At 46.8% G+C, this 22,914-nt stretch overlaps 4 protein-coding genes across 8 annotated transcripts in view; all 4 read left to right on the forward strand.

Annotated features, from left to right (window-relative positions):
* strn (striatin, calmodulin binding protein) overlaps positions 1-5,402 on the forward strand; it is a 30,832-nt gene extending 25,430 nt beyond the window's left edge. The window contains exons 15-18 of the mRNA XM_069166882.1: positions 195-335; positions 1,765-1,866; positions 1,980-2,066; positions 2,778-5,402. Of these exons, the coding sequence (XP_069022983.1) occupies positions 195-335; positions 1,765-1,866; positions 1,980-2,066; positions 2,778-2,947 (500 nt within the window). The 3' untranslated portion in view covers positions 2,948-5,402. The remainder of the gene's footprint in view (positions 1-194; positions 336-1,764; positions 1,867-1,979; positions 2,067-2,777) is intronic.
* A 797-nt stretch (positions 5,403-6,199) lies between these two features.
* On the forward strand, positions 6,200-11,894 carry LOC138208777 (BTB/POZ domain-containing protein 3-like). Its single transcript, XM_069166885.1, has 5 exons — positions 6,200-6,321; positions 6,689-6,932; positions 7,486-7,576; positions 8,372-8,490; positions 8,573-11,894. The coding sequence occupies exons 2-5, from the start codon at positions 6,757-6,759 to the stop codon at positions 9,603-9,605; spliced, it is 1,419 nt and encodes a 472-aa protein (XP_069022986.1). The 5' UTR covers positions 6,200-6,321; positions 6,689-6,756; the 3' UTR covers positions 9,606-11,894.
* A 208-nt stretch (positions 11,895-12,102) lies between these two features.
* On the forward strand, positions 12,103-16,813 carry acaa1 (acetyl-CoA acyltransferase 1). Of its 4 annotated transcripts, none has more exons than XM_069167899.1 (12): positions 12,103-12,338; positions 12,844-12,937; positions 13,469-13,526; positions 13,598-13,677; positions 13,972-14,014; positions 14,108-14,206; positions 14,293-14,373; positions 14,449-14,639; positions 14,711-14,890; positions 15,075-15,130; positions 15,942-16,087; positions 16,180-16,813. In XM_069167899.1, exons 1-12 carry the CDS (start codon positions 12,162-12,164, stop codon positions 16,253-16,255), a joined length of 1,281 nt encoding a protein of 426 aa, XP_069024000.1. In that variant the 5' UTR covers positions 12,103-12,161; the 3' UTR covers positions 16,256-16,813. The 4 variants fall into 4 exon arrangements, with proteins under 4 accessions (XP_069024000.1, XP_069024001.1, XP_069024002.1 ...); XM_069167900.1 differs by having other exon boundaries at positions 12,246-12,474; XM_069167901.1 differs by having other exon boundaries at positions 12,246-12,367.
* A 1,189-nt stretch (positions 16,814-18,002) lies between these two features.
* Positions 18,003-20,906, forward strand: LOC138209587 (E3 ubiquitin-protein ligase TRIM21-like). Of its 2 annotated transcripts, none has more exons than XM_069168271.1 (2): positions 18,003-18,009; positions 18,745-20,906. In XM_069168271.1, the coding sequence occupies exon 2, from the start codon at positions 18,754-18,756 to the stop codon at positions 20,395-20,397; it is 1,644 nt and encodes a 547-aa protein (XP_069024372.1). In that variant the 5' UTR covers positions 18,003-18,009; positions 18,745-18,753; the 3' UTR covers positions 20,398-20,906. The 2 variants fall into 2 exon arrangements, with proteins under 2 accessions (XP_069024372.1, XP_069024370.1); XM_069168269.1 differs by lacking the exon at positions 18,003-18,009 and adding an exon at positions 18,224-18,523.
* Positions 20,907-22,914: the final 2,008 nt, after the last annotated feature.

Raw genomic sequence — 22,914 nt, forward strand, 5'->3', positions numbered from 1 at the left:
GAGTGCAATCAGGTTTCTGGTATAGGTGGGTGGGGCGTAGAGGAACCTGAGTGACCATATTTTATGTAGTTATTTTATGTATATCACGAACAGCAGTGGTCCAAGTAACGTCCCCTGAGTCAACAAATGTCAATGTCAGAAAAGGATCAAATTTCAGTTTGTGTCTTTATGTTCTTTATGGTCTTGTGTCTCAGAGCTGGGAGTCCCAACCTCAGTGGACCTGGTGAGCTGCGAGCCAGCCCACATGGTGACGTCCTTCACCACCGGACACATCGGACTCTTCAACATGGAGACGCAGCAGCTCGTCCTGAAGCTGGAGTCCGCCGGGCCGCCAGGTGGGATCGCCGGTCAGGGGGGCGTTCAGACGATGATGAAGATGAACTCTGCTTAATAACATGGCACACACACACACACACACACACACACACACACACACACACACACATACCAGCTCTGACATCCAAACCTTAAACCCTCCCGACCTCTGGGTGCAGTTTCAGTCTCTTATCACCGTCGTTTAACAAACTGCTGACTAAATAGAAAATCACGTTTTCTTTCTTCAAGTTTCTGTCCACATTAAACCATTAAATGAATATATATAGTACTTTCTTATCTTAAAAAAACTCCCATGAAACTCCTTCCTGTTTATCTCCAGTTTATTTCCTGTTGTTAAAGAACACCTCAGTGTCTGACATCATCATAAAGTGATTCCTACAGAGTTAAAGCTTTTTGTTTAATCAGACACAGCTCTGACATCGCTTTGCTCAACGCCACCAGACACCATAGAATTTTTTTTTAAATTTTATCTCGTAGAAAACCGGAGTTGTTTGAGTCCGATGACATTGAACGGAACGCCATTATGACTGTTTGTGGTAAAACATGAAACATCTGGAGTATCTCCGTAGGGAATATCTCCATCATGTTTACAGTCAACAATCTGTCAGTGGAAAAAAATGAACGTTTAGTGGACGTACGTTTGACTTGGGTCTTTAACAAGCTATTTATTAATAAACAGTGTAACAGTGACCTGAAACGTTATCTACTAAACTGTTACCTGCCGAGGTATCTGTTACTATCTGAAAAATATATATGATGCAGTCAATGCAAAACAAACCATTTTACACGAGCAGAATTATTTAAATATCAAATTAAAATAATCATCAAGGTCAGCCGTTGCTCGTCTGGTGAAATAATGACATCTGGTCACAAGACACATCAACAAAATACTAATTAACTGCAACGTTCTTTCTAAAAGGGATAATCCGTCATTCGTTTGAGAGCATATTATTTTCAGAAACATCCTTTAGGTCTGTAATTTTTCCACATTTGAAGCGGTTATTTTTGCTACTCCTGAAATAGACATAATTCTGATTGTGTTGTGTTTGAAATCAGTAAACTTTGAAGCAGCAGACCAAAACAAAGCAGACAGGCAGCTACTGTCTCAGTTATTCCTTTAAATGTGAATTCAAACGGTCAATGTCGTCCTGCAAAGGCTCATTTATAAACATCACAGAGGTGTGTGGAAAAATTCAGGGGTCGAGCTGTCGTTTGGGCCCTCCGATGTCGACGCCATGGTTACGGCCTCGGTGCGTCTGTCAGGGTCTGTTTTCTCCGTGTCGGCAGGTGAATCGATTTGAAACCCTTCAAAATGAAATTATAACGGGACTTTTCAGACAGTTCAGGAACACGTGTGTCGCCGCCGAGCGTCTGCAGCTGCCGGTGTCTCATGCTAATGTTGTCCTTCTCGCGTCCGCCTCCACACAGAGGCTCCCTGCAAGATCAACAAAGTGCTGAGTCATCCCACGCTGCCAATCACCATCACCGCTCAGGAGGACCGGCACATCCAGTTCTTCGATAACAACACAGGTAGGAAGGGGTGGGGGCGTTGGGTTTAAAGGAGGACGCCACCACCTTTATCTACTCATCCGTTGAAACAGGCATTTATCTTTTTTTAATTTTATTTCACTGTGAACCTGAAGGTAAACTGATCCACTCCATGGTCGCCCACCTGGACTCTGTCACCAGTCTCGCTGTGGATCCCAACGGCCTGTACCTCATGTCTGGAAGTAAGTCTTCGTTAATAGTTTTCAACATTATTTTTTATTATTTTTCATTATTTTTACATTTAAATTAGGCTCAAAGTTTCTTAGTTTAGCTGATGAATAATTAAAACATAAAATTAAACCAATTGGTCTTTTTCACGTGTTGTTTATTGTGACTGCAATACCACAGAGTGCCACTAGAGTTCGGCTCCAAAAAGCCACCGTCTCCATAGACTCCCATTCAACTTCTCTCATGAAATACAAAGCCAATAAATGTTTTCCACAAGTTATCTCGGTGTTGTTAGCTAAAGTTGCTCCTTCTTGTTAGTTTTCTGGCGGTTCATCTGAAAATAATCCCGTCATTAATTAGAAAATAATCTTTAAAAAAAAGACGTGTTTTGGGGGCGTGTCTGTTTGATTGACAGGCCTCTGGTGCAGTCAGGTTACAGCTATCACCGTTGACGTCACTGTTGGTTGACACTTGGTGTGATCAGTCAGTTTAACAAGGAAATAAATAAAAACAGTCGTAAACATCGTCCTGAACCACCTGCTGGATACAGTACAGCAGCTCGCCTGAAGTGACGCCAAAACATCTCAGAAACGTCTGATGGCCTGCAACATTTCTGACAGATTATAGCTTCACTTTAGGACGGTGGGAGGAAGTGGCGACATAGCGGCCATCTTTGTTTACGGTCGTCCTCATTGGCTCCCTCTCTCTCTGCCTCTTTGTCCCAGGTCACGACTGCTCGATCCGTCTGTGGAACATGGAGAGCAAAACCTGCATCCAGGAGTTCACCGCCCACCGCAAGAAGTTCGAGGAGTCGATCCATGACGTGGCGTTCCACCCCACCAAGTGCTACATCGGCAGCGCCGGAGCCGACGCGCTCGCCAAGGTCTTCGTATGACCTGAAACTGGCGTGCAGCTGCCTGACAGGCGCCGAGGACGAGGGGAGGAGACGAATTTTTTTATTTTCACACACGGAGGAGGCTGTTCTTCAAATATTTATCCCCGCCCGCCTCCGGGACTCGGGCTGGCCCGGTCCTGAAAACAGACAAACCTCGGAGTGAATGGAAGCGAATGAAGAGGGGGACAGAAAGACTGGAGCTGGAATGGTTTCTGTCTTCTCCTCAAACACTCTCCGGTCTGCAGCCGCTCCGTTCACACATCGTGAAATGTGCCTTTTTTTCTTCATCAGGAGGAGACGAGCAGCTTCAGAGGAACCAGTCGGAGCTGAGGAGGATTCACATACAACAGGAGGGAAGGTCGATTTATGATCCTGAATTAACCTCCAGGTGACCTCCGACAGGACGGGGGGGAGGAGTCACAAACACCTGAAGGAGTTTCACTTTAAAATGAAGCTTTTTAAAGGCTCATTCCGCTTTATTTCCATCATTGAAACAGCAGAAGGAAATAAAGCAGGAGGACCCTTTATCAAGGTGACACCTTCTGGACAGAGTGATGCAGGAAGCTGCAGGTCAGGATCTGTGTGATGGAGTGATTCTTTAGTTTGATCAGCTGCAGACGTGAAGAGCAGCGAGCTCTCAGAGCCGTGCGGCCGGTCGATGAGTGTGTCTGCAGAGCTGCCAGTGTGAATGAAATCCTGCAGGGTGACGGCGTGACGGCACCGATCCTCCACCTGGTGGATGACGATCGAACGACGAGCTCACCGAAAGTCATCCGGCAGAGAAAAAAAACATCCGGAAAGGCTTTTTGTGTGTAAAATATGTCGGGCCGAGTCTCGGTTTGAAAACCTGCTGCTGCTGTTCGTGGTTGGAAATCCTGACGAGCTGCAGAAGAAGTCCTGCAGCGGAGCTTATCTCTTTCACTGAAGTATTTATTACGATTTTAAAAGGCCAAATTAAAGTGGAGAGATTCACCTGGATGCTTCCTGCTGCTGCTGAGCTCATGTAGTTGTAAAGTAACTCACCTGTTTAGTCACAAGCACTCGAGCTCCCGCCACATCTGTACATGCTTTACATGCTGAATGCCTGAAAAAATACTGTATTTTATGTAATTCCTCTGATTACCAGTTTTTTAAATTGTGTTTGGTGACAGACGTGGACGTTGCAGGTAGATCTTAATTTCTTTTCTTTTTTTTTCTGTTTTACTTGAACAGTGGAGATGGTTCCTTTTCGGGGGTTTCTGCTGGTGCACATCCAGTGGACGTGACTTTACCTCTCAGCACTACGCTTTTATTTCTGCCTTGTACCAAATTATCATCTCAAACACGCCACCGCGGTGCATCGTGGAGGAAATTAAGTTTTCGGTGTAAAAAGAGGAAACAGATACGTGTACAGTTTTTAAGTATTAAAGTAAATCTATTTATTAACCTGCTGTAAAGAGGATATGAAGGGAAAGTTTAACCCCAAAGTGGAAGGAAGTGAATTAAACTCTTATTTGTGGTTTAAATTCAGCTTTGCTGTAAAATTCTGTAGAAAATTAATGGAGTCTGGTTGGTTTGGTGAGCACCAGGACTGCTTGTGATTTTCACACTATTTGAACCTGAACGTTCGCACATCCACCGTGTTCAAGATGTTTTTCTACGTCAAAGAGAATCAGCCACTTCCTGTGTCATTCCTCCCCTCCAAAATAAGAGCTCGTGCCCTGCCGAGCCAGCTGATTGGTGGAGTTTAGAGATTTGTGTGTTTGCAGGTGTTTGTAGATTTACGTCTTAACGTGGGTGAGTGTGGAAGTACAAAAAAAAAGGCACAGAACTCTTTTGGAGCTCAGCAGAAGTGCAACAATTTAATTGTCGAATAAAAGTCGAATATTTTCTGATTCCAGATTCTTAAATGTGAGATTTGATCTTTTTTTGTCGTAAATCAAACAAACTATTTTGAATTTCGGACATGAAACACAGACCTCCTGCTGACACACAAACAGAAAATAAAGTTGTTTTTTTTTATTGTTTTTCTTTTCAAAATAAAATAATCTTCATGAATTCATGAAGACACAGAATCTCCAAACCAAACCTAATTTAATATCTGACGACTTCAGCAACGACCTGCCAATCATCTGATCTCACTTTGATTATTATTATTAAGACATCATTCACCCTGCACGCAGTAACACTAGCCAGTAGTGACGGAGGCAGCTGAACCATTCTCACTATAAATCTTATATTTTGTGGTCTTTGGTGGCAGAAAGCCAAACGTTCAGACTGAAACCTGAATGAAAATCGGTCCGGTCTGCCTGTAAATTACTGTTGTCCTTTAATGTGTACGGTGAGAAATTATAGACGGCTGTACATACAAGTACATACAGGTGTTGTTTTCCTTTTTACATGTTCTTTTTTCTTTTCTTTTTATGATTTATGATTTATGAGTAACAACAATAAAGGAATATGTTGGACATCGTGATGCTGATGTGTGTCTTCTGTTTGATGAACTCTGTGATTGTTTTTTTTTCACACAGCTGAACTCGTTTCTTTTAGATTTGATCTGGACGTCTGAAGAACGAAAAGTATTTCCAGTGTTTTTCACTCAGTAGTTTTTCATTTGAAGATTTTAAAACCGTCAAGATAAATGAATCCTTCAGTCCAGCAGAATTAAAAAATTGTATTCACACTGTGGAAGAAGTTTTGAAGCGGCATTTGCACACGTTATATTTTACAGTGTAAACAAAATGATGCAAAATGACACAAAACAGCTTAAAAAAAAAACACAAACTAATGAAAAATGACTGATTCACATGGAAACAGGTCACTCTGAAGAATCTTAAACTAAAAACATACTTTGGTTTATTTATACTTTTGTTCTACACTGTCAAAAATAGTAAAAGTAAAAGAAAAAATCTTGAATTAGTCGCTGTGTCCAACCTTTTGACCATAACTATAATTTAATTATTCCTGAACATTACAGTCAGTAACACTTTTTTTTATATATCTCTGGTATAAGAGCAATGTTATAGTTACCTTAACACATGAATATAAATCATATTTATCTAGTTAAAGTTGGGATTAGATCTACTAATATTTAATGTTGTACTGAAAATATATTTAAATATTCGCGGGGAAATATTATGAGGCTGACGGAGTCCTGCTACGCTCCGGTCGGTGGCGATGATGCGTCTTTGAGCGCGTTTGTCAACCGTTATTAAAGCCAACGAAGAAGAACTGACGCGTCGTACGTCTCGGTAGCTCCTCTCTTCTGATTGGCTGGCAGACCTGCGGCCCCAGTCGGATGCTCTTCGTAAACAAAGCTGAGCCGCCGTTAAACAGCTGAAAGCCGCTTCGTGTGGCGGAAGATACGATCATAAATACCTCATCTTAACACAGCGGTAAGTGGGAACGGAGTTATTCATCGAACGGCTGTGAAATGTACTCCTAAAAGAGCAGCGGACCTCTCGGTTAGTTAGCTATCTGACTAGCATAAACATGCTAAAGTTAACCATAAACTCCAACCTCCGCGGTGGTTGTCAACGTTGCACGTCACCCTCTGTTGCTCTGGTTGTCTGCTCAGCCCGCTGCTAACGTGTTTTACTTTCATAAAGTTCAGTCGATGACATGTTTAGTGAAGCAGCTGGTGAAACTGAAGCCGTGTGCGCAGCTCGGCTAACGTTAGCGGTGGAAAAAAAAAAAAAGCTCAGATTTGACATGGACTTTGGTTCCGGTGACTGAATTCAACCTGTCGGTAATCCCTTCCAGACTCCGGCCGCCGGACCACCAGGAGCAGCGGTTCAGTCCGGTTCCGGAGCTGCCATGACCCGAAGATAATGGCCGCAGAGCTGTTTCCCACCAAGAAGCTGGTTCCGTCCGCCTCCGCGAGCAGCACCACGTCCATCCGGCGGTACCAGCAGCACAACGTGACCAACAACAACAACAACACCGCCGCCGCCGCCACGCACGGCTGCTGCAGCTGGCAGGGCCTGTACCCCACCATCCGGGAGAGGTGAGGAGCCTCGCAGCTGGAATTCGGTTCCGTCTTATTTATACACGACAGCACAAGTTAATTTAGAGAACTTATCACAGTAGAGTTCTGACAGCAGAACTTTATGAACATTATAGAGAAGGAACCCAACAGTTCCTCCAGCAGAACCGCACTCAGAGGTCGAGAACATCCTTGACTGGACGGAAAAATGAACTGTTGGCAGGGCAAGAGACCGGAACCGTACAGGTCCACAGGACGTGCAAAAGAAAGCACCATGAACAGAAACTGCAGGAGAGAAAGCATGAAGCTAATGAGATGTAATTTCATGTTACATTATGTAATATCATATATCGCATAAATGTGGAATAAATGCAGTGGAGTCAAAAGTAGAAGCGTTCCTTCTGAAATGTGGAGTGGAGGTAAAGCTGGAAGTAAACGGACATACTGTAGTGAAGTACTTTTAACTTGTACTTCAGCGTTTGAGTAAATGTACTTGTGTACCTTCAGTGAGTTTCTCCTGAACTTGATTGTCGTTTTGAGTCAGTAACTGTCGGTGAATCGTGTTTCCTCGCAGGAATTCAGTCATGTTCAACAATGAGATGATGGCAGACGTTTACTTTGTGGTCGGGCCACCTGGTGGGACGCAGCGAGTCCCGGGACACAAGGTACATACGCGCGCACACACACACACACACACACACACACACTCACACTCACACCATGCATCACATCTCTGCTGCTCTCGGACACTTCTGAACCTCTCCAGTGACGGTCCGGCTCAGGCGTGGTGATGGTTTAAATCCTCACAGCGCCCTCAGCAGCCTGTGACGTCTGCTGGTCCGACGCTGACACAAGCGGAGAGTAAATATTAAGATGCTTATTTTTTAATTATTTTTTGGGGGGGGCCGTTTCTGCTGCCTTCATTATCGGGATGGTGTCGATACGAAGGAGCGACTTCTGGATTTGACCTGCAGACTTTGGAGTTAAAAGGCATCGATCCCTCCAACTGTTAACTGTTGCTCTGCTGCTCAGATAAATAAACAAACAGTTTAGTAAATAAAACAACATGCAGCTTTTGGAATTTTTTTATTGAGGTCGTCTGAACGTTTCTAATCTCATCGAAACACCCAGATTTCTAGCAGGAGGCTCGACGTGTTCCATTAGATGACCAGCAGGTGGCAGACTTTCTGCTCGGAGCTGTTTTACTGCCCTTAAACTGGAGAACTTGTTCTGACTTCCAGTCCGGGAGGAAGGTGGAGGTCTGAGGTCAGACTCTCCTGTGGACAGTTGTTGTTTTCAGGAGGACTTTAACATGGTGTCACATCGTTTGTATTTCAAGCTGAACATTTTCTTCTCACCGTTCCCTTCTGGTCGTGTTTTAAAGCTTCGAGAACCGTGATCTGGTCTCTGAGGCTTTGTCTGTTTGAAGTGTAAATCTCGTCCATGTGTTCCCTCCTCAGTACGTCCTGGCCGTCGGCAGCTCCGTGTTCCACGCCATGTTCTACGGTGAACTGGCCGAGGATCAGGACGAGATCCGGATCCCTGACGTGGAACCTCCCTCCTTCCTGGCCATGTTGAAGTACGTCGACCTCCGACTCCGTTTTTCTGTTCCACCTGTAGAAGGTCAGAACTGAAGCGTGACCGTGGTTCTTCTCCTGCAGGTACATCTACTGCGACGAGATCGACCTGTGCGCCGACACGGTGCTCGCCACGCTCTACGCTGCCAAGAAGTACATCGTGCCTCACCTGGCCCGGGCCTGCGTCAACTTCCTGGAGACCAGCCTGAGCGCCAAGAACGCCTGCGTGCTGCTGTCGCAGAGCTGCCTGTTCGAGGAGCCCGACCTGACGCAGCGCTGCTGGGAGGTGATCGACGCTCAGGCCGAGCTGGCGCTGCGCTCCGAGGGCTTCTGCGACATCGACGCGCAGACGTTGGAGAGCATCCTGCGGCGGGAGACGCTCAACGCCAAAGAGATGGTGGTGTTCGAGGCGGCGCTGAGCTGGGCCGAGGCCGAGTGCCAGAGACAAGACCTGCCGCCGACCATCGAGAACAAGCGGCTGGTGCTGGGGAAGGCCATCTACCTGATCCGCGTCCCCACCATGGTGCTGGAGGACTTCGCCAACGGAGCGGCGCAGGCCGGCGTGCTGACGCTCAACGAGACCAACGACATCTTCCTGTGGTACACCGCCGCCAACAAGCCGGAGCTCTTGTTCGCCACCAAACCGCGCAAAGGCCTGGCGCCGCAGCGCTGCCACCGCTTCCAGTCCTGCGCCTACAGGAGCAACCAGTGGCGGTACCGCGGCCGCTGCGACAGCATCCAGTTCGCCGTGGACAAGCGCGTCTTCATCGCCGGCTTCGGCCTGTACGGCTCCAGCTGCGGCTCGGCCGAGTACAACGCCAAGATCGAGCTGAAGCGCCAGGGCGTGCCGATGGGCCAGCGGATCATCAAGTACTTCTCCGACGGCTCCAGCAGCACCTTCCCCGTCTGGTTCGACTACCCGGTCCAGATCGAGCCGGACACCTTCTACACCGCCAGCGTGGTGCTGGACGGCAACGAGCTCAGCTACTTCGGCCAGGAAGGCATGACGGAGGTGCAGTGCGGGAAAGTGACCTTCCAGTTCCAGTGCTCCTCGGACAGCACCAACGGCACCGGGGTGCAGGGGGGCCAGATCCCCGAGCTCATCTTCTACGCCTGACCCGGCGGGACGGAGGACGCCGCAGAGATTCCTGCTTCACTGCCACGACGAGTTGAAACTGCAGAGACGAGTTCTCAGGAAGCTGCTGGAGGAGCCGACGGGTTTCGCCGTCGACACTGAAACACGTTCCTTCAGCGCCGATGTGGTCGTTGTTGTTTTTCCAGTCGACAGAAAACTATTACAGGTGGGTTCAAAGATCAAAGTCCACATGGTGTCAGATGTGAAGCCCCGTTAGCTGGGACTACTTTCAGCAGCGTAGGAATCCACAAACCAGATTATCACCAGATCTCGAAACATTGCACAAGTACGGAAGGAAACAGCCATGAAAACATCAGCTGACAGAAGTCCAAGTGTTTTCTTTATCGCCTATCTATTGATTGACACACTTCCAACACGCACATTTAAATCGTGGGTGACTGACACTTCCTGTGGAGGTCACTGTTTCTGATGTCCTTTTAGAATAAAAGCCAGCTGAGAAGTCACAAGTTCAGAAGTTTAAGTTGAACTGAACTTCCGTATTTTTACGGCAGCAACCGAGCTGCTTCAACTCGATGTGGCATCATGATTAAAAAGTCTTAATTTTGAACTGATAATTTGTGGAGATAATTTGACTTTTGAACCTGTTGCTTTTAGCTCAAGTTTGCCTTTTCATTCGGTACCAAATTTCGATAGCAAGGCTTCATTCACACGTTAAAACATAACCTTCGTTCCGCTTACGCACGAGTTAGTGAGCCACAGCTTTTAATCACGTCGGCCCGACAACGTCCATGAAATCACTCCGTTTCCACTTCCTCTGGACGTCTGATTTCATTTTTCTTTTTTTTTTTTACTCATCCTTGTCACGTCTGTCTGAAAGGGTTCTCTGTGCTGCCATCTTCTGACAGCATGTGAGGCGTTTAGGTAACATCGGTAAATTACAGCTGCAGAAAATAACCCGGTTTACGCTCTCCACCCACCACAGCAAGGACATCCTCCACCTGAAGGAAACACCGCAGTGAGGAGGCTAAACTAAACATCAGTTCCACCATGTTTCATTTTGTTCTAATAAAATTTGGATTTTATAGAATTTAATTGGAAAAAGTGTCGTCGAGGAACCGATATGATCAAAGAAATGCAGGCAGTTTAATGACACTTCATTTTCCTCAGAGTGAACGAATGCAGGCTGTAGCTCTCTGAAACCACGGCAACACTACAGTACACTTTACTTCCTGTTTACACCCGCTTTCACATTGAGAGATATGGTCTCCAATTTTTTTTAACACTTCAAATTGAATGAAAAAAAAAAGAATTGTTGTGGATTCCTTTTGTCTTTTAATCACTTTATTATTCCAGCAATTAATGTAACACATGATGAAATGTACGGTGTCACTTTAAGGCAGAAAACAAGTCGGTTGTTTCATATTTTGTTTAGTTATGTGGCGTTTATGGAGTCAAATCAGGACCAAAAAGTCTGGAACTGAAAATAGAAATTGATCATTTGATTCAAAATATTCCAGAATTGAATCAAAATTGTATTCAAGCTGAGTATAATTTAGTTATTTTTTTATTTTTTTATTTTGAAGGCAATGTTGTATTCTTCAAAGTTTTTTGAATGTTACGAACAGGTCGATATAAGCTGCACACGTGACGCTGCAGGAGCAGGTTTTCAGTTCGATGCCTTAACGTGTTGGTTTGATCATGAGATGACCTCAGAGGCTGTAAAACGTCCCGAGTCGTGGCTTCGTGCCGTGACGACGGCGCTCAGAAGTTCCTGCGTTTACTGAAGGACTTAAAAAAAATAAAAAAAATTAAAATGAAGCTCAGACGTTTCCTTGTGTTACCTGTGCAGGTGTGTTTTAAAGCTGAATATCACGTTTTATATTTGTACACTGAGAGCTCATCACACTCCTGGTTTTATACACCTTAGTTTGAACTGTGACCTCTGGTGCTGACTCGTCGATGACCCATAATCCACCTGAAAATCTACCTGCAGCATTACAGGAAGGATTTTAACTGACTTCCTGTGTTCCTTTACATCCTCTGCTCTTCATTTGGAAAAAACAATGTTTGTACCTGATTTGCCCCTTTTATTGTTTCATTAATGTTGCAGTTGTGTAAATATATTTCTGACACACTAATCTAATTGGAAAATGGAGGACAAACTGTTTTCTATCTGATTTTATCTGTTTGCTGAGAAAACATCTATTTTTGTTTCCTGTTGTCTGATTCCAACCTGAATGTGCAGTGAGTACGTGGCCTTATCAATGTGTTGTTGTCGTGACAGATTTGGAAATAAAAAGATCCAATTGATTTGAGTCCTCTGTGAATCTGTTCCGTCTTCATATTGGTATTTTCTTAGTATTGGGGAGACACCATCCCCCAGAAAGGCCGTGGTTACGCCCGTGTTTCCTTCCCAACAGAGGTGCGACTGACTGAAAATAAAGACCACAGACCGCCTGTGGAGGAGCCGCTCTGTTTGTCCCTCCGCGACCCCCGTCCGGACACTGCAAACCCGGAAGTGGCGCAAATTGACAGTTCAAATTCCAGCTGTGAAACTTCTCGCACGTACTCGGGTTCATGCAGCGATTAAAGATCATCTCTGGACACTTGTGTCCCGGCAGGTCCCCGGAGTCCAGGCGGGACTTACGACGGGCGGAATGCGGGTCCGCAGTGGGTGGCGGGTCTGAGGAGGACGTGGTTGTGGTTCACGGACGGAGGACCGCGATCGGAAAAGCAAAAAGAGGAGCTTTTAAGGTGGATGCGGTTTAACCGGGGTAAACCAGGTCTGTTCAGGTTTAACCCGCCAACTGGGACAAAGTTCAACAACAGAAAACAGACGGAGCCGCAGGGGGAGAAAATTACACCGACTTTATGTTATGTTGCAACCGGAGTGAGCAAAGATTTAGTGGAATTTACTGCAGTTTCTTTTCTGTTTCACGTGACTTTTAGTCCAAAAACAACAATCACGGTCACTTTTAAAAAAATTTACAGTTTATATAAAATGCATATTAATTTTAATGGAAGCCCAGAGGCCCAAAACAACAACAACAACAAATTTGACAACAAGACAAAACATCTACATGTTTTTTTGCATCGTGCTTTGTTGGATTCAATTAGTGGTTCTCATAAGGAGCCGAAGCCAGTCCAGTAGTTTGGCTATGATAATTTGCACACAAAAAAAGCAATTAAAAGTGTAAAATTTGAAACTGAAACTTTGGATTCTGCAGGTTTAACGTTATTTAAACGTCCTCCCCTTCAGGACACCACACCTGACGAGCTGCTGAGTACAGTGATGACAGCTGTGCTAACAGATGTTGGACTCTCGCCTGACCAGCTGGGGGACGTCTGCGTGGGTGAGACAAGCTTCGTTTTTCTAATGAACAAGTGTGTAGAGTGGTTTAATAACTCTCCTGGATGAAGAGTGTTGTAGTTCACAGTGTGACCTGATGGTGGCGGTGTGGTAGTTCACAGTGTGACCTGATGGTGTTGTTGCCTCTCTGATACACAAGTGGGTCTGTTTGTCTTGTTGTCATGGTAACAGGATGCAGCAGCACCTGGTTACAGGTTCAGTGCAGAACAGCATTTTATTTGATGTTGGAGGGTTTTGATGATGACAGATCTGCAGAGGAAGATGAACCCGATGATGATGAGTTAACGTATGAGATAATTTAACAACAGAACCAGATCATGAAGATGAAATATGTTTCACACACACACACACACACACACACACAATCACACAATGAAGTACCAGTCATGTGACCCATTTCAGCTGGTCCGGGCTGCAGGTCCAGTTGAACCTCCTGTAACTCTGGTGTGTTCCTTTCACCGTGTGTGTGTGTGTGTGTGTGTGTGTGTGTGTGTGTGTGTGTGCGCGCGCGCAGGTAACGTGCTGCAGCCCGGAGCCGGAGCTCTCATGGCCAGAGTGGCTCAGTTCCTCAGGTGAGTGTGACATCACTGACTCACCCGCCGGTGGTCCGTCGCAGCTTCTTACCGCCCCGTCTCGGTTTCAGCGGCTTCCCAGAGGCGGTGCCCGTCTACACGGTGAACCGGCAGTGCTCCTCCGGCCTGCAGGCTCTCTTCAACGTCGCAGGTAACGCGGGACCGCTGCAGTTGAAACTAAGACCTACACTGCGTTTTTACGATGATTATACAGTAAAAATGTGATCACTGATCGTTTATTTTATCTGGGAACTGCGCGCGTGAAAAACAGGCGTCGGGTCTATTTTATAAATGACGCGACGCGCACGCGAGACGACGTATCAGCGGGCGGTGAGGATGCTCTCATTCATTAACGTGGACCCCGAAATGAAATGACACCGGGCAGCCAGTGTGTTCGCGGCCTAACGGAGCGCCGACTCGCGCTCACCTGGATTTTTCTGTTCAGGAGCCATCAGGAACCGCTCCATCGACCTGGGCCTCGCCTGCGGGTCAGTCCACCCTCGCTCCCACATGACACCTGTTCCATCTGATGCGTGTTCCCTACAAAATAAAAGCGGTGTGTTTCCTGTGTTTCGCCGCAGCGTGGAGAGCATGTCGCTGAGATCCATCGGCGAGCCCGGAGACCTGAGCAGCAGGCTGATGCAGAACCACAAGGCCAGAGACTGTATCATCCCCATGGGGTCAGAAACGCACACGCACAGGCCTATTCTGATTCCGGTTCTGATCCTGGTTCTGATCTGCTGTGACTTCCTGTTCCTTCCTGCAGCATCACGTCGGAGAATGTGGCCGAGAAGTTCGGGGTCTCCAGAGAGAAGCAGGACTCCTTCGCCGTCAGCTCCCACCTCAAGTAGGTCCTCTTTATGTCCGTTCGCACGCTGAAACAGGAAGTGGACAGTTTTAGAACCCGGTTCTGTCCACACAGGGCGGCCCGGGCGCAGAGCTCCGGTCTTTTCTCCCAGGAGATCGTTCCTGTCACCACCCGGTCCGTGGACGAGGACGGCAGCGATCGCGAGGTGACGGTGAGTCAGGACGACGGCGTCCGACCGGGAACGACTCTGACGGCACTCGGTAAACTGAGACCGGCCTTCAGACCCGACGGCAGCACCACAGCAGGTCAGAGGTCCACCAGAACCACACCGGGAAGCTCCCGCCGCGGGGACTCACGCCCCCCTTCTGTGTCTCAGGTAACTCCAGCCAGGTGAGCGACGGCGCGGCGGCCGTGCTGATTGGTCGCCGGTCTGCGGTCCAGGCTCTGGGTCTGCCGGTCCTGGGTGTCCTGAGGGCCAGCGCCGTGGTGGGGGTCCCTCCTGACGTGATGGGGATCGGACCGGCGGTCGCCATCCCTGCAGCGCTGCAGCAGGCCGGTGTGTGTGTGTGTGTGTGTGTGTGTGTGTGTGTGTGTGTGTGTGTGTGTGTGTGCTCTTTGTGTTTCCACAGTTTACAACATTTTATAGAGAAACAGGCTGTCAGTTCTGTGCAGATGTTTCACGTTCTCCTCTGCAGATGTTCTGCTCGGTGTGTTCTGACTGAACGTGTTTCTCTTCTCAGGACTGACTATCGATGACATCGATGTGTTTGAGATCAACGAGGCATTCGCCAGTCAGGTGAGAAACACCTCATCACTAGTTCCACACGGTTTTGTGAGCAGCGGACCGGGCGTGTCTGTGATTTCACCGTTGGACCTGAAAGTGGAGCAGAGAAACATCAGATTTGGTGTCAAAATCTGGAAATGATCAACAGAGGCCCTTGAAATACTTCAGAAAGTCTACGGGGATGAAGCGATGAGCCTGCGAGATGTTCTGAGTGACGTTCAGGTTTCAAGAAGGGCGGAGCTTCACTGTCCAAGACCGAAGGAGAATCAGGTCAGGAGACACCAGGTGTGTTTTCTTTGACATTGTGTCGTGTCACCGTGAATTCGTCCCCCAGAGTCAGACTGTCAACACTGAGTTCTACTGGGACCTTCTGAGGAGTCTTGAGGTGAAACATTCACTGCGAACCAGCTGAACTGCGGCGCCAGGCAGCGCTTTGAAGACGGGCGAGTCTCTTCTCCACAATACAATCGTAGCTCCGCCCCCTTTCTCACTGGATTCATCTCCCTGCTTTCCTTCTTTCTGTTCAACATTGTCAAAATCTTTGGTGTTTCTCTGCTCAAGTTTCAAGGTGAGGAAAACTTAAAAAATAAAAACGTGTAACTCCTCGTGTGAGCACGTACGAGCAGCAGCCTCTGAACATATTGATCCTCCCTCGCGTCGTGTTGTTAAAATCCGACCTAGATCACTTCGCGTGGTTCTGAACAGGCGCGGCATCGTTGAGCTTCATTCCTGCTCGGACTCGTTTGTGTCGTAGTTTCTTTCTCTGCCGCTCGTCCCGGTTCCCGTGAAGTGAAACTGCGAACTGCTTCTTTCCCGCTCCCAGGCGGTGTACTGCGTGGAGAAGCTGGGCATCCCGCTGGAGAAGGTGAACCCGAACGGCGGCGCCATCGCTCTGGGCCACCCTCTGGGCTGCACCGGGGCTCGGCAGGTGGTGACGCTGCTCCACGAGCTCCGACGCCGAGGCAGGAGGTTGGTGTCCGCCCACGCTCTCACCGGACGCTCGCCTCAAACCGGTTTCTCAGCAGCAGTGTGTGTTTTCTGCCCCGCTCCTTGTCTTGCAGGGCGTACGGCGTCGTGTCCATGTGCATCGGGACCGGGATGGGAGCGGCGGCGGTCTTCGAGTACCCCGGACCGTAGGAGACGACGGGTCATCCACAGCTCAGAGTCCACCTTCATGTTCAGGTGTCCAAACATTCAGACTGCAGTTGATTACGTGCCTTTGATTTCACAATCAAACCATCCGATTCATCCGGACCTGTCCGGTGTCGCTGCGTTTTATTGGCTGCAGCCCGGAGGAGACCGACCTGTCAGGTTTCTGTCAACCAACGTCAGTAACACCACGTTAATAAATATCTTTTAAAGTGATACTTGATGTCTGAATGAGTGTCAGAAAGCTTCAGTCACAACATCAACACGTCTGAGCAGGAAACACATTTTCTCTGCAGGTTGAAGGTTTTTCTGTTTTTTGATGAAGAGATTTTACAATCAAATGTAACATAATGTGATGTAATAACTGCAGCAGTGAGAGGCAGGTACGAAACATCAACATGTTGGGGTGTTTATGGGCTACGTGCCATATTATTGATCAGTTAATGTAGGAAACAATCAGCAGATTAATCAATCATGAGTGTCAGTACACTGACAGACGATGTATGTGTTATTAAATTTGACCAATAAAGCAGATTCTGAAAATAATATCTGTTTTCAGCCTCCACTGTTTGTAAAATGATCAATATTATAATGCTGAGATTGTGAAAAATCTTTTATTTTGAAACTTTTTAGCCTGATGTATTTCCACTCTTTGTCCAGCAGAGGGCATCAGAACAGCAGCCATTAGGTAACAACATGAACACCTCAACTTCCTGTTTACATCCAGGAACAACATGAGAAGAGTCTGTGGTGGAGAGTAACTGAGTATATTTACTAAAGTACGATTTGGAGGTATTTGTAGTTTACTAGAGTATTTAAATGTTTAGGTACTGTCTCCTTCCACTCCACCACATTTATCTGACAGGTTCAGTCACATTTCACATGAAGATTTGTCACAGTGGACGAAATAAGAAGTTGTTAAAATCCAACAATTTGTTAAATATTAAACCAGCAGTTTGTTTGTTTTACCTCATTTTGTAAAACTGATCTGTGAGCTGCAATAAACTCAGTGAGATACAGGAAGGAGAAAGCAAACCCTGACAGACAGAGCTGCACCGGCACTCTTTAAAGGAGTAATCTGTCGGAATTAAAACCAAACAGATTTGTTTTCAGAAGTGTTCCTGAGACCAGGCAGTGATTTCCACTAAAGAATTTTGTCTGTTTTTAATGCAGTGCTGCCTGAGGACCCGAAGATCACCACCATCCAATATTCAGCCTTGTCCCTTGTGTATAGATTTCTCCAGATTCTCTGAATCATTTGATTATATTATGAACTGTAGATAATGAAATCCACAAATTAATTGTAATTTTGACTGTTCAAACTTTTTGAGATTTGTTGGTGCCATCAAATTATTAAGAAAGCATATATTTTTTCTAAAATAGAATTTCTCAGTTTCAACAGTTGATATGTTGTCTTTGGTCGATTTTCAATTAAATATGAGTTTACATGATTTGTAAATCATCACATTTATTTTATTACATTTCACACACCATCCCAAATGTTTTTGGAAACAGTGTTGTCACTTTAATAATGTCTGAACCTGAATGAGGAAACACACCCTGACAAACAGCAGCAGAGAGGTGGAGCCAAACTGGAAAAACTAGATTACAGGTCAAGTTAGAGTGAAAGATAAAGTTAGTCAGAGAGACGGCAGAGCTGCAGTCGAGATGAATCTCTGTGTTTCTATTTGAAGATAAAGTAAACTTTATCTGTTCTTCCTCAACACCTGAGTCCAACACTGGTGAGTACAGCTGATCAGATTTACTGTTTCAACAACCAGCATCAACACAAAACTTACAGCTTCAATCAAACAGGAAGTTCAACTCCTTTCATTTCGTACCGACTCCTCGTGTCACATTAACTCTGTGAAGTTCAGCTGTAGAACAGATGAAACAATAGAAGAATATTTGTCTTCATAACTCTTTTTAAAATGATGTTTTTCCCTCTTTGAATTTTGTCCTCAGACTGCAGACATGTCTGCTGCCAGCTGTCTTCTCTCTGAGGATCAGTTTTCTTTTTTGAAAACTTGGTTATAACTATATTGATGTCTGAACCTGAATGAGGAAACGCACCCTGACAAACAGTAGCAATATAAAGCGAGGCAACTTTGAAAGGACAAGGTTCAAGGTCAGATTAAAGTGAAAGATAAAGTTAGTCAGAGAGACGGCAGAGCTGCAGTCGAGACGAATCTGTATTTCTATCTGAAGATAAAATAAACTTCATCTGTTCTTCCTCAACACCTGAGTCCAACATTGGTGAGTACAGCTGATCAGATTTACTGTTTCAACAACCAGCATCAACACAAAACTTACAGCTTCAATCAAACAGGAAGTTCAACTCCTTTCATTTCGTAACGACTCCTCGTCACATTAACTCTGTGAAGTTCTGCTGTAGAACAGAAGAAACAACATAAGAATATTTGTCTTTCTAACTCTTTTTAAAATGATGTTTTTCCCTCTTTGACTTTTGTCCTCAGACTGCAGACATGTCTGCTGCCAGCTGTCTTCTCTCTGAGGATCAGTTTCTGTGCTCCATCTGTCTGGATGTGTTCACTGATCCAGTCAGCACACCATGTGGACACAACTTCTGCAAAAACTGCATCACTCAACACTGGACCGTTACCGGCAGGTGTCAGTGTCCCATGTGTAAAGAGAAGTTCAACACTGACCCTCAGCTGAGAGTCAACACATTCATCTCTGAGATAGTTGCTCAGTTCAGACATGAAGCTCAACAGAAAGCCAGCAGCAGCAGCTCAGAGCAACAAGCTGCCAAACCAGGAGAAGTTCCCTGTGACGTCTGCACTGGAACCAAACTGAAGGCCCTCAAGTCCTGCCTGGTGTGTCTGACCTCCTACTGTGAGACTCACCTGCAGCCTCATCTGACAACGTCCGGCATGAAAAGACATCAGCTGACGGAGCCTGTGGAGAACCTGGAAGGCAGGATGTGTACGAAGCACCATAAACCTCTGGAGCTGTTCTGTCAGACTGACCAGACATGTGTCTGCATGCTCTGCTCTGTTTTAGACCACAAGACACACGAGTTGGTTCCTCTCAGAGAAGAATATGAAGGAAAGAAGGCAGAGCTGGGGAAGACAGAGGCTGAGATTCAGCAGATGATCCAGAAGAGACGACTGAAGATTGAGGAGCTCAAAGAGTCGGTGAAGACGAGTAAAGCTGCTGCAGACAGAGAGAAAGCAGAAGGTGTTGAGGTGTTCACTGCTCTGAAGGAGGCGGCTGAGAGAGGCCTGAACGAGCTCATAGAGGAGATCCAAGAGAAGCAGGAAACAGTAGAGAAACAGGCTGAAGGTTTCATCACAGATCTGCAGCAGGAAATCTCTGAGCTGATGAAGAGGAGCTCTGAGGTGGAGCAGCTCTCACGCTCTGCAGACCACCTCCACCTCCTCCAAAGCTTCTCGTCCCTGACAGCTGCTCCACCCACCAAAGACCGGACAGAGGTCAGCGTCCGTCCACCATCATATGAGGGGACTGTGGTGAGAGCTGTGGTTCAGCTGGAGGAGACGCTCAGGAAAAAGAAGAAGCTGCTGTTTGAGGCCGAGCTGAAGAGACTCCAGCAGTCTGCAGTGGACGTGACTCTGGATCCTGATACAGCACATCCTGAACTCATCCTGTCTGATGACGGGAAACAAGTACATGACAGTGATGTGAGGAAGAATCTTCCAGACAACCCAGAGAGGTTTTCTAAAAGTGGTTGTGTTTTAGGGAAGCAAAGTTTCTCTGCAGGCAGATTTTACTTTGAGGTTCAGGTTAAAGGAAAGACGGAATGGGATTTAGGAGTGGTCAGAGAGTCGATCAACAGGAAGGGAGAGATCACACTTTCTCCTCAGAAAGGTTTCTGGACTATATGGTTGAGAAATGGAAATGAATACAAAGCTCTTGCTGGTCCTCCAGTCCGTCTGAGTCTTGGGTCTGGTCCTGAGAAGGTGGGGGTGTTTGTGGATTATGAGGAGGGTCTGGTCTCTTTTTATGATGTCGATGCTGCAGCTCTTCTCTACTCCTTTACTGGCTGCTCCTTCACTGACAAACTCCTCCCATACTTCAGTCCCTGTTTTAATGAGGGTGGTAAAAACTCTGCACCTCTGATCATCTCTCCTGTCAATCAAACTGCCTGATCTGTTTCATGATGAAGCGTCTCCATCAGTGAACGTACTTATTAAAAAGGTTCTCTGTGATCCGGTCTGTGGGACTGAGGCTGAGGGAAATGTGTCTCCTCTGATGTCCAGCATGTCCCCACTGTTTCCTGTCTGATGTGATGATGCAGCATTAAAAGTCATGATGTCCTGAGCTGGAATGTTTCTGTCAGAGTCAGAAAGCTTCAGAGTCACAACATCAACACGTCTGAGCAGGAAACACATTTTCTCTGCAGGTTGAAGGTTTTTCTGTTTTTTGATGAAGAGATTTTACAATCAAATGTAACATAATGTGATGTAATAACTGCAGCAGTGAGAGGCAGGTACGAAACATCAACATGTTGGGGTGTTTATGGGCTACGTGTCATATTATTGATCAGTTAATGTAGGAAACAATCAGCAGATTAATCAATCATGAGTGTCAGTACACTGACAGACGATGTATGTGTTTTTAAATTTGACCAATAAAGCAGATTCTGAAAATAATATCTGCTTTCAGCCTCCACTGTTTTTATAAAGATCAATATTATAACGCTGCGATTGTGAAAAATGTTTTATTTTGAAACATTGTAGCCTGGTGTATTTCATGTCTGTGTCCAGCAGAGGGCATCAGAACAGCAGCCATTAGGTAACAACATAAACACCTCAACTTCCTGTTTACATCCAGGAACAACATGAGAAGAGTCTGTGGTGGAAAGTAATTGAGTACATGTACTAAAGTACGATGTGGAGGTATTTGTAGTTTACTCGAGTATGACGGACTGTATCACAGAATACATTAAATTCTGTGAACACACCACCGTACCATCCCGGACTGTAAAATGCTTCCCCAACAATAAACCGTGGATCACCAGTGACCTGAAAGTTCTTCTTAATAAGAAGAAAGCAGCCTTCAGGTCTGGGGACAGGGAGGAGCTCAGGAGAGTGCAGCGCCACCTGAAGGAGAAGATGAGGGAGTGCAAGGACTCCTACAGGAGGAAGCTGGAGGCCAAACTCCAGCAGAACAACGTGAGGGAGGTGTGGACCGGTATGAAGGAGATTACTGGGTTCAAAGGGAGAGAGAGACAACCAGAGGGCTCCCTGGAGAGGTCAAATGAACTAAACTGTTTCTTCAACAGGTTTAGTTCACCACCCTCATCTGTCTCCTCCACACCTCACACCTCCAAAACACCTCTGCTGCCTCCCCCCCTCCCCGCCCCCTGGTGAACTGCATTGAGCCCTCAATCACAAAGGGCTCTTCCTCCATCGACACCTCGACCCCCCCCACACACACACACACCCCTCACCCCCCTCTCTGTGACGACTGGCCAGGTTAGGAGACAGCTGGAGAGAATCCACCAGCGCAAGGCTGCAGGACCTGACGGCATCAGCCCCGTGGTCCTGAAGACCTGCGCCGTCCAGCTGGCTGAGGTCCTACAACACCTCTTCAACCTGAGCCTGAAGCAGGAGGAGGTCCCGGTGCTGTGGAAGACGTCCTGTCTGGTTCCTGTCCCCAAGAAGACGACTCCATCTGGCCTCAACGACTACCGACCGGTTGCCCTCACATCTCATGTGATGAAGGTGCTGGAGAGGCTGGTCTTGGCCCACCTCAGGCCGCTGGTGAAATCTTCTCTGGACCCTCTGCAATTTGCGTACCAGCCTCGTGTGGGAGTGGACGACGCCATCATCTACCTGCTGCAACGAGCTCAGTCACACCTGGATGGAACCGGTGAATCTGTGAGAATCACTTTCTTTGATTTCTCCAGTGCATTCAACACCATCCAACCACTGCTACTGAGTGAGAAGCTGCGGGTGGTGGGGGTGGACACGTCCACCGTCTCCTGGATCAATGACTACCTGACAGGCAGACCACAGTTTGTCCGTCTGGGCAGCGTGCTGTCTGATACGGTGGTCACTGGTACTGGAGCTCCACAGGGGACTGTTCTGTCCCCCTTTCTGTTCACCTTGTACACAACTGACTTCCAGTACAACTCAGAGTCCTGCCATCTGCAGAAGTTCTCTGATGACTCTGCAGTGGTAGGATGTATAAGGGATGGACAGGAGGAGGAGTACAGGGCAGTAGTGGAGGACTTTGTGGAGTGGGCGGGAAGAAATCACCTGCTCCTGAACGTGGCCGAGACCAGAGAGATGGTGGTCGACTTCAGGAGGAAGGCGACAGCTCCACAACCGCTGAGAGTTCTGGGAGAGGAGGTGGACATGGTTGAGGAGTACAAGTACCCGGGTGTCTCCATCGACAACAGACTGAAATGGAAGACCAACATCAATGCTGTCTACAAGAAGGTGATGAGTCGACTCTTTTTCCTGAGGAAACTTCGATCCTTCAATGTGTGCAGCGAGATGTTGGAGATGTTCTACCAGTCTGTTGTGGCCAGTGCATTGTACTTCGCTGGGGTCTGCTGGGGGAGCAGCATTGGAGCCGGTGACACCAACAGACTTAACAAACTGGTTAAGAAGGCTGGCTCCATCATCGGCTACAAACTAGATAGTCTGGAAAAGGTG

The sequence above is a fragment of the Embiotoca jacksoni genome, unplaced genomic scaffold (genome assembly GCF_022577435.1).
Source record: "Embiotoca jacksoni isolate LCO1_2020_lvr unplaced genomic scaffold, fEmbJac1.0.p SCAF_4, whole genome shotgun sequence".
Taxonomy (NCBI): domain Eukaryota; kingdom Metazoa; phylum Chordata; class Actinopteri; family Embiotocidae; genus Embiotoca; species Embiotoca jacksoni.

Bases quoted from the DNA above. Each gene is read 5' to 3' on its own strand.
- LOC138208777 (XM_069166885.1), top strand. From the start codon at position 6,757: ATGGCCGCAGAGCTGTTTCCCACCAAGAAGCTGGTTCCGTCCGCCTCC. The intron at 7,577-8,371 runs GTACATACGCGC...TTCCCTCCTCAG, and splicing joins AGCGAGTCCCGGGACACAAG to TACGTCCTGGCCGTCGGCAG. The intron at 8,491-8,572 runs GTACGTCGACCT...CTTCTCCTGCAG, and splicing joins TCCTTCCTGGCCATGTTGAA to GTACATCTACTGCGACGAGA.
- acaa1 (XM_069167899.1), top strand. From the start codon at position 12,162: ATGCAGCGATTAAAGATCATCTCTGGACACTTGTGTCCCGGCAGGTCC. The intron at 12,339-12,843 runs GTGGATGCGGTT...CCTCCCCTTCAG, and splicing joins CAAAAAGAGGAGCTTTTAAG to GACACCACACCTGACGAGCT. The intron at 16,088-16,179 runs GTTGGTGTCCGC...CTTGTCTTGCAG, and splicing joins CTCCGACGCCGAGGCAGGAG to GGCGTACGGCGTCGTGTCCA.
- LOC138209587 (XM_069168271.1), top strand. From the start codon at position 18,754: ATGTCTGCTGCCAGCTGTCTTCTCTCTGAGGATCAGTTTCTGTGCTCC.